Raw genomic sequence first — 9541 nt, 5'->3', positions numbered from 1 at the left:
TTCCGCTGGATTTTTTTTATACGAATTGTAGTATATTATAAGATATAAAAAATAACAAAGAAAGATCCGGCCGCACTCAAGTCAAATCGGCCTTGACGGGGCCATTTGTTTCATAATCCTATGAGACCCACTATTTATATCACCAGAAAAAATAGATTTCATAAAGAAGAAAGGGTGAGATAATAAGTAATTGATGCTGCATATAATGAATTGTTTTGAAATAACAAGCCTTAGAAATTAACTTGTAAAAAATGGCGATAGCTTGTTAATGATATGTATACGCCTCCCTCGTGAACTGTAAAATCTGTAAAGATCTTGCGAATAAACTTGACGTAGTTTGTCTCGGCAAAATTGTCAGATGCTATGGCCAATTTCAAGAAGTATTATAAGTAAAAATCATCGAGTTTCTTTCGTCTGGGACCTTGATGTTGAAATTTATATTGAAGTTGCCAGCCAAAATTATTTAATTCCTTACAGTGACAAAAGATTCTGTCACAGCTAGCGCTATAACCCGGTAATTTTCAACAGAAAAATTGATGGTTCTGTAAAGGGAAACCCGGCGCATTCCCTTTTCTTATTCTTTGTCAAAATCCGTTAATCCAGGCATTTTTATTTATTTATTTAATAAATAAGAGAGTGCAGGCTCGGACTGGACATGTTCAAACTTGGGGATAAAATGAACCAAAAATATGAGACACCAAAAGACAAAAACAATAAAATGGGTTTACACTGTAAAACCACTATAATTTTTTTATTATTCGATGTCCGACGTTTTCTGAACCAAATAAGCGAAACAACGTGTTTTTGTAAAAACACGAACAGTCATTTTCTAAAAAAATGCCCTCGGAAGGACAATCCGGGATTAATTTTGCATGGCTGCCGCACATGTTTTGACGGAAATTTTTTGCAAGAAAGGTAACGTTTCATCCATGAGGTTCTCCAAGCTCAGAGAAGGAGTGTCTTAAATTGTGTTTCTCACATTGGTGTTGTAAGAGTAAACCGTACTCATAGGACCGGAAACGGACGTACCACTTGCATTTTTCCTTGTACGACTGATCATCTCGCTGGTAGAAACAGCGATGCAGTTCTGAGGGATAATACCCATTCCGACTGAAGTATAAAATATTAGAACTGTCGTGAAGCCGTTATGTCATCAATTCAGTAATCGGCGATTGTAACTTCTTCCGCAGTCAATATCTCTTCTACCGCAGCATAACCCCAGTTACTGCGGTTAGCATTCATAACATATAAATATCCTCTCCAATTCTATTCAATAAACATGATGTTTTTATCTTCTTAATCATAAGTCTTAGTTAACTAGGTTATTCCATTTAAATAATATCTTTATTTAAATACTACATAATCTTTCCGGCCAATCACTAGGCTCCCGTTTAGCTACCGATTAGATTTTGATTTTAGAGCATGATGATGTATATTTTAATTTGAAAACGTACCCAAATGCTCATGCATGCCATGGAATGACGAAGCAAACGCCTCCAAATTTCTCTCCGCTGTCTTATCAAACTTACCAACAACAATTGTGAGGTCCTTGATGTTCTCCCAAACATATCGATATACCCCATACCTGAGCTTTGCGGGCTTGTCCGAGAAACCTGAAATTTTTATTTTCTTGTCTTTTATGAGAAGGAAATTTGCTTCATCATCAACCATTGGCAGTGGTTTCACGTTATTTACATTAATAAGTACATTGCGGAAGGCCCTGTTTGAATCGTCAAACGTGAAAGCTAAAATATTGAGTGATCCTAAAATTAAAACATAGTATTTGATTACATCATCAAAGAACATCTAATTATTGACTTACCAGTAAAGTAATGCTTGCTATTAACATAACATTATCGGATAAAATAAAACATCAAAGCTTGGTGAGAAACAAAGACTTTAACTTTGACTCCTAAGTCAGCGCATCAAGACTCTAAAGTAACGTTGCGAGCAGTTATTCTGAATTGCGGGGCGGCGGCAACATAAGCATCAGTTAATTCTCCAACAAACATTCTATTTTGTTATTTTTCATAAAAGATAACGAGGCTTTTTCAAACCAGAACTCCGTTTCGGAACTTTTTTTTTGCTATTAGTTGCCTGATCAGCCCAAAATTTTCCCGTGGTGTGAGAGAAACATTAAAACTGGTTCACCACACTTTTGTCATCATTAAAGACCAATATTTTTGAAAAGATACTAATTGAATTATGATTTAAATAAGAATATAGACTTTATAATTAAAAGAAAAAAGCGAGTCCACGATTTTAGCAAGCTCAAAATTTTAATTTTTATTTTCCGCCAATAGTATTGTTCCGTTTAGAGTACTGGAATCCCTCGGAACTTGAGATATGTTTTGTTTGCAGTCCAAATTGAGTAACTGCACGCATAGAATGGCATACTATCAGATCTAAGTCTGAGGACAGTTATTGTTAACCTCGAAAGGTAAAAAAGGAATAAACTAAACTTTATGTACTAACTAAAAATGCCTCCTAGTAAGTAGATGTAATTTAGAGTATTTTGGCAAAAGATCCAAATATTTGTTTTAAAAACGTATGTCTTGGAAGGGTCATACTTTTTGGATAAAGTACGCAGTGCCATAACGTGTTAAATCCAAGCCTAGATCAAATATGATAAAGTATTAAACGCAAAAAAGACGTGTGATGTCATAAAAACTTGCCCGCCATTCGCCAACGACGTTCTTCACCCCAAAAAAACAAGAAAAAAAGAACTGACATGCTATATAAAAAAAACTCACAATTTCTTTTGCAAATCGTAATAACAAAAATTCGATGCTTTCTATTATGTGATTTTTGCATTTTTATTAACCAATCCTTCGGCCAAATTATTCAGAGGAGCTGGGGAATACGAAATGTCTTTACTGGGAAATTCGACTTCAAACAATTGACCAGTTTTTTTCGAAAAAAAAAAAGTAACCAGATTTTTAAACATTCCATAAATTGATAGTGAAAGCAGGGTAATAATGTAAAGAGAGATAAAAAAATATTTGTCCACGTAAACGTATCTCAATCTTTGATTGAAACTCTTTTTTTTTTTCATTTTTTTAAAAAAAACATTCTTTGGATATTTGGCACAATAACTACAAATTGATAAATTCGTTTTCAGTCTAGTGCCTTCGTCGAACCCTAGTAATTTCAATACTGTAGTATCGTCCTTACACCGAAAGCACAATGGTTTCAAATATACAGATAGGTCGAAACAGTGCAAAGCTACCAGGTCCTATGGTTTAAATTAGTTGTCTCGGGTACTGGTATGGATTGAAATGGGTTACTTTCGGGCCAAAACTATTAGGGTATACCGTATAAAAAGTTCGGGTTCGGGTTGGGGTGAATTCGGTTTTCGGACTTAGAGTCAGATTTTCCATTATATTTTTAGCTCCTTCGAAAGAGCGCAAAAAAATAAGAAGATTTTATTATTTATAATGTATGTGTTAATAAGGCAGGTCAACGCTAAACGGGGTTTAAAAAGATTAAAATATCTCTAAGCAGAAAAAATGTTCGGGTTGGAACTTTGATGTAGGGGTTTGTTATGGTAACGTTGGAAATAATGGGCATGTTATATTTCATTCGAGAGAGCGTAAAATACTCTGCAACAAAACGTAAAAAATGGCTATTCCCGATTTGGAAAGCAATAATTAATCGGGGATTTAGATGATTTTCAGGCATTCCACTGTGGAAATTCCATTTTCTGGGATCTGCACTCACCACACATAGCGTATATTACCTTATTTCAATCAAAATTAAAAAATAAACAGATTTATTTATCACATCACGGTTTTCAACTACATTAAGCGTAATTTGACGTCTTTGAAAAAAAATATATTTAAACGCAAATAAGGACTGAGTTACTATGGCAAACATGCCCAGATATACACTATCATAACTAGTTAATGGTTGTTATTGAGGCACAGATTATTTATAAATATTAAACAAAGTGGCCTATTATTTATTCAAAACGAACCTGTTAGGCCTGATGCTTTTTTGACTTTGAGTTATCCATCAATCGGAAGTAGATGGAGTATTTACGCCTGGTTTCAGCATTTGACTGTGCGAAACACAGCGCAAATAGATTTAAACTTATATAAGTCACGTAGAGTTTAGGAAAAAAATTGGCTTAGTTGTTCCTTGTTATTTTTTTATTTTATTTTGATGTGGAATTTAATAGAATAACTGCTATTAATTGGTGGAGCACTTGCTAGTGCATGAATTTCCCAAAGAGGATCCAGATTGAATAAATATCGACAAGCTTATGGAGACATTATCAAAAAAAAAATGCTTAAGTCGCTCTGTTATACTTTTTAATTAATATTAGAGTCAGCATTGTATTTATTTTAGTGATGGGGTGCATTTCAAAGTTATGCCATACAAACAAATTAAATTTAAAGGAAATTTAAAAAGATATTTAGGTACAACATGGGGCATAAGGGATTTTTATTAAAAAGGCATAGTCCGAGTGTAAGCAATATAATTGAAGGATGAATAAAAAAAGGAGAGTAAAAAAAAGTAAAGATGTAAATGAATGACGTAATACGGTAGCATTTGTAAAAAGTGCCCATGTGACTGCTTTGAAAAAAAAGTGAAAAGTGTCGTGTACGTTCCCAGTGATAACTGCTTTGGAAAACGGTAGAATTTGAAAAAAGTGAAAAGTGTCGTGTCCCAAAAAGTTCCCAGTGATAACTGCTTCGGAAAAAGTGTAAAGTGTCGTGTCCCAAAAAGTTTCCAGTGATAGCTGCTTTGAAAACGGTAGAATTTGAAAAAAGTGAAAAGTGTCGTGTCCCAAAAAGTTCCCAGTGATAACTGCTTTGGAAAACGGTAGAATTTGAAAAAAGTGTAAAGTGTCGTGTCCCAAAAAGTTCCCAGTGATAGCTGCTTTGAAAACGGTAGAATTTGAAAAAAGTGAAAAGTGTCGTGTCCCAAAAAGTTCCCAGTGATAACTGCTTTGAAAAAAGTAAAAAGTGCCGTGCCGTGCCCAGGTCCAGATACATCGTACAATATTCGTTTTGCAAATGTTTGTAATGTTTGTAATATAGTAGATGACAGTAAATCATCTGAAAAGCTCAATCAGAGAGTTGGGGGACTTAATATATGTCGAATTACTATTACTATTAGAATAATACCTAGAGAGTATGAGTATTTGGGTAAGTCTCTTGCTGAGAAATCAATGACAAACGTAATGTCAGATGAAAACTGCTTTGAAAAGAAAAAAGAAAAAACAGATGATTTACTACGGGAGCATTTGAAAAATGAACTTCTTTTGTTCTTTGTTCTTTGAACTTCAAATAAATAAAAAAAAAAAAATGTGCTTTGTCCCTGTACTGCTTTGATTTATAACTTTATCAATATCTACAACCCGACAAATAAAAAAGTTGTCGGAGTTTAACATAAAAAAAATTAAAAAATTACAGCAACCAGTATTCCCATGTGGTCCCCCACCATAGTACTGACTGGTCCAGATATTGCTTAACTGCGGAGATCGGACGGGATGATGATGATGAAAATTTATATTTATTTAAAGTATCTAATTGTTGGCGTTTTTACAAACTTGTAACTATACTGTGGGGTGAAAGACTTTGTGGGGTAAAGTCTTAAAAAGGTGGGTAGCTTTGGCGTTGGGTAGTATTAGAGGGGGAGAGATAGAAAGAGGAGGTGGAAAAGAAGGAAAGAGGAAAGGAAAAAAAAATAGGGCGGTTTGTATGTTGGTTTGGGGTGTATGGGTTATATGGTTGGTTGTTTTTGTTTGTGAGGTTTTGGTTTGGGGGGATTGGTGTATTAAGCCATTTGAGGAAGAGGTCTTGATCGGGTGGTGTGAGTTGTAGTGGGGCGTCTTGGACAATGGAGTCAAGGGTTAGGAGGGTTCGTTGGAGGAGTGGCCGGTGGTTCCAATGTTCAGCAATGTTGGTGCGTTCAGCAGGTTCTATTCGATGGGATGGTAGGGTGGTTAAGAGTTGTAGGTTAAGCGGGGAGTATGTTGTACAATTTTCATCCGGGTGTTCAGGAGTGTTGAATAATCGGCAGTGTATAATGTGTTGTCGTGTTAATGTGCCTTCATTGCATGGACAGGATTTGGGTTTACCGGGTAGCCAGCCACGTAGCCATCGGATGATTCGGTATTGTGTGGATTTGTTGAAGCGGTGTTGTAGGATGGGGTGGGGGTAGGAGCTATCGGGTATAGCGGATGCGAGTAACCCGGGTTGTTGTTTTTTTCTGAGTTGTTGTAGCATGAATTGGTGGAGGAGTAGGTGGGTTGGGAGAGTTGATGTGTTGAGGAGAGGCCAGAGTTGGTTATGCCGTTTTAGTCGGGCCCATGGGGTTGTAGTTGTCGCCATGCGGGGTAGTAGTTGTGCGAGTAGGGAGTCAGGAGGTTGATATTGGGATCGGTGGATGTATTTTGCCTCCAGGATGGAGGCGCGGGTGTACATGGTGGGTAGTCCGGTAAGTTTTTGGATGACTTCGATTTCCGAGGTTGGGAAGCGTACCCATACGCTACAACGGTTTAGTGCTGATCATATCGGTTATTTGGGTCCCGCAAATGTTGTTCATTTGTTTTGTTAAATATTCTTCTCTTCTTTCTTCTAGAGTCTGAACTAGAATCCATGGAAAGCTTGTATGATTTATTCACGTTTGCGTGCCCCAGAACCACTGAAGCAGCGTAATCGTTAGCCATTCGACGGTTTGAAAACATATACCTTTTATTTCTGGATGCCTGCACGACTTCATGAATTCTATTTTTGCAGTTACACAATCAATGATCATGTGATTGATTTATGACTGTATTTGTTTTACCTTTGGTTTTCAAGAGACTGAGAGTTAAATAGGTTTCGAATCCTCCAACGGTGCACACATCCCTTGTTGGAAGTCTTGTGTAACTATCTTGAATGTTTGAGGTTGCGCGGCTTCGAAGTTCGCATCTTCTTTGCTAATGTATGCCGGAGCGGGACCTGTCATTATTAAAATAAATCATCACTGAATGAATCGTATGCTTTGTTTCATGCTCTATACTTACATATACGATGGGTTGCTTATATTGAATGAATGCTGTATAATGAGCGGCTTATTTTGTAAAAGATCTTCTTCGCAATCAACCGCACATATGATATCATGAACACCTATAAAGACAATCACGTATATACATTCGTTAAAATCTTATTATATCGGGATAGACATTTTACATTGCAGATAGACCTGGATCAATTCCAATGATGCGATCTTCCATTGTGATGCCGGTGGAGTTTTGGGATAACAAGTACAGGCCTTTGTTTCTTCCTGCGAGGTTAATGTTTTATTTTTGGAGATTGACATTGTCTTTGTTCATTGGAGCCCAGTCTGTTTTGATTTTTTCGAAAGGCATGGAAGCCATATGTTCATCAGGTGGTACTGAAAATGTTAACCGACTTTGCTTGTCTGAGTTACATTTGGCAGGAGCATGAGACAGGCTTTGATAGTTAAGATGTCGCTTCTTTTCAACTTTATATAGGTCAAACATATTTTCACAGAGATCATTTTTTACGTCATATTGGGTATACACTTCTTTAGACTGGTGGTAGTATATTACAGCATCACTACCCAATAATTGGCGTGGTATATAATGGTTACCACTACCATTTAAGTTTCGTTTATAACCTAATGCGAAAATGCCATACATTGCTTTAGGCCCGTAAATACGAGCATACGATAATGAGTATGAAGCTTCCGGTAAAAAACTCCAGGTCTTTACTTCCCATGCTTCATGTTACAACCACTCTTTCAATAGTCAGAAACTAACAAGCAGATATCTTAAAGGATATTGATAGTTTTTTTTTGTATTTATTGACTTTATCGTAGTTGCTGGATCCATATTCGAAATCGTATATGACTTTTATGTGGTTATGTACTTTTTCAAAATCTCGTATATTTGCTATTCTGATTTATGCTTGACGAAATGACATGGGAGAAACAATAGCTACTGAAGCTTGTCCAGCTACATTTTTTTGTTATAAGATATTAGGTGAGACACAATATAATTTTATTTGGAAGTTACCTAGAGTTTTTACAGGGACAGATGCTCGGTTTTGCTGAAGGCAATAGTTTAAAAACCATCTAAAAGACGAATATTCCAAAGCTTGAAGTTGAGTAAATGCACACCCCTAAGTGGGACCTTTGAAAAGCAAAATCCTATACCAGTAAAGGGGTATATAATGATGTTTATTTTGTTATATTTGTGGCGGGGTCTGTATACTCATTTAATATTTGTACTTTCATAGAAAATTCGGAGAGTAATCGCTCAAAGAGCTCTTGTTATACCAGTTGATGAGTACAATACATCTCAAAAATGCTGTCACAGTCTTCAACAAACAAGAAACATCAATTATTCCGAGATTTCGTACATGCAACAACCGAGACTTCAATGCAAACTTACGTGCCTGTAACATAACGCAAGGCTATAATATATAATATTTTAACATGCGTAATGCTCTCACGTTATTTAGAAACACCAATTACAAGTACCGTGAAGAAAAAAAGAAATCATCTGAAATGTTTTGACGATGAAGACAACATTTAATGGAACACCGCGGATTGTTATCAGCCAGAAGAAGGTAAAAAATCTTGCGCTTATTCCATGGTGACTGATAGAGAAACTTTGGTTATATTTATTATAGGATCCTTCCAAAATGTTTACCCTCTGAAATTGTTTCAACATTGCCAACAAGAAGGTTCGCCCTGTGTAAGTCGTTTTGTCCAATTTTTATCCGCGACGGCATTCGACTAATACGTTTCCTACAGATATGGAACAGAGACGTAAACGCTTCCTGCAATATCAAAACGCTGTTGACGAGATACATAAGATCTGGTTTTGCTTTAGATTCCAGGTATACACAGTTGACAAGAACAAGACAAGAAGGCCATTAAACATAATTACTTAACTAGGCACTATTCCATATACATACACATATACTTACAATATATACTCCACTCAAATAAATTTGTGAACTTATCAATAAATACATATTATACTGCATTTATTATCCAATAATAATAAAACCATTGTATCGACATAAGGTATAGCATCTGGTGACCGTAGAAGAAGAGTATTAGTATGTATAAGTCTGACATGTGCTTCAATAAAAAATGCTTGTTTACAATACGTAGAGTGCATCTTCACTGTAATGTGCCAAAACGTAATCTGTGACATTTTTTAGCATTCATCTCCGACTAGTACAAGTAATATAAAAGGAAATTTATTCATAGCCAGATTTTGTTAATGTGGGAAGGATTTTTTTTTTTTTTTTTATGAACAAAATTTTTAGAAAGGTACAAAAATAAACCAAACTTCTAAATTCACATTTCTATTTGTCCTTTTTAAAGCTCCCGTGAAGTAATACGCTCAAAAACAGTAACCCTTTTGATGCGTTTGTAATTTTAAAGAACGTTCCATCTAATATTACTGAAGTAAACAAAGTTTTCATGTTGTAGACGTTCTTACTTAATGTATATCTACGATTTCATACATCTTTTTTGTGTTTTACACTTCACCATATTTGATCTCAGT

At 35.7% G+C, this 9541-nt stretch overlaps 2 protein-coding genes across 2 annotated transcripts; both read right to left on the bottom strand.

Moving 5' to 3' along the window:
- Positions 1–961: 961 nt before the first annotated feature.
- On the bottom strand, positions 962–1806 carry EV154DRAFT_488785 (uncharacterized protein; the record flags this gene model as incomplete). Its single annotated transcript, XM_051599181.1, has 2 exons — positions 962–1110; positions 1530–1806. 2 exons carry the CDS (start codon positions 1804–1806, stop codon positions 962–964), a joined length of 426 nt encoding a protein of 141 aa, XP_051450151.1.
- A 3794-nt stretch (positions 1807–5600) lies between these two features.
- Positions 5601–6467, bottom strand: EV154DRAFT_432993 (uncharacterized protein; the record flags this gene model as incomplete). The annotated part of the gene is made up of 1 exon (XM_051596708.1): positions 5601–6467. A coding segment is annotated over one exon (867 nt), but the record flags the coding sequence as incomplete, so codon positions are not given.
- Between the last annotated feature and the right edge of the window lie 3074 nt (positions 6468–9541).

This window comes from Mucor mucedo (genome assembly GCF_025094135.1).
Source record: "Mucor mucedo strain NRRL 3635 chromosome Unknown EV154scaffold_285, whole genome shotgun sequence".
Lineage (NCBI taxonomy): Eukaryota > Fungi > Mucoromycota > Mucoromycetes > Mucorales > Mucoraceae > Mucor > Mucor mucedo.
This window is presented reverse-complemented; position numbering and strand designations above follow the sequence as displayed.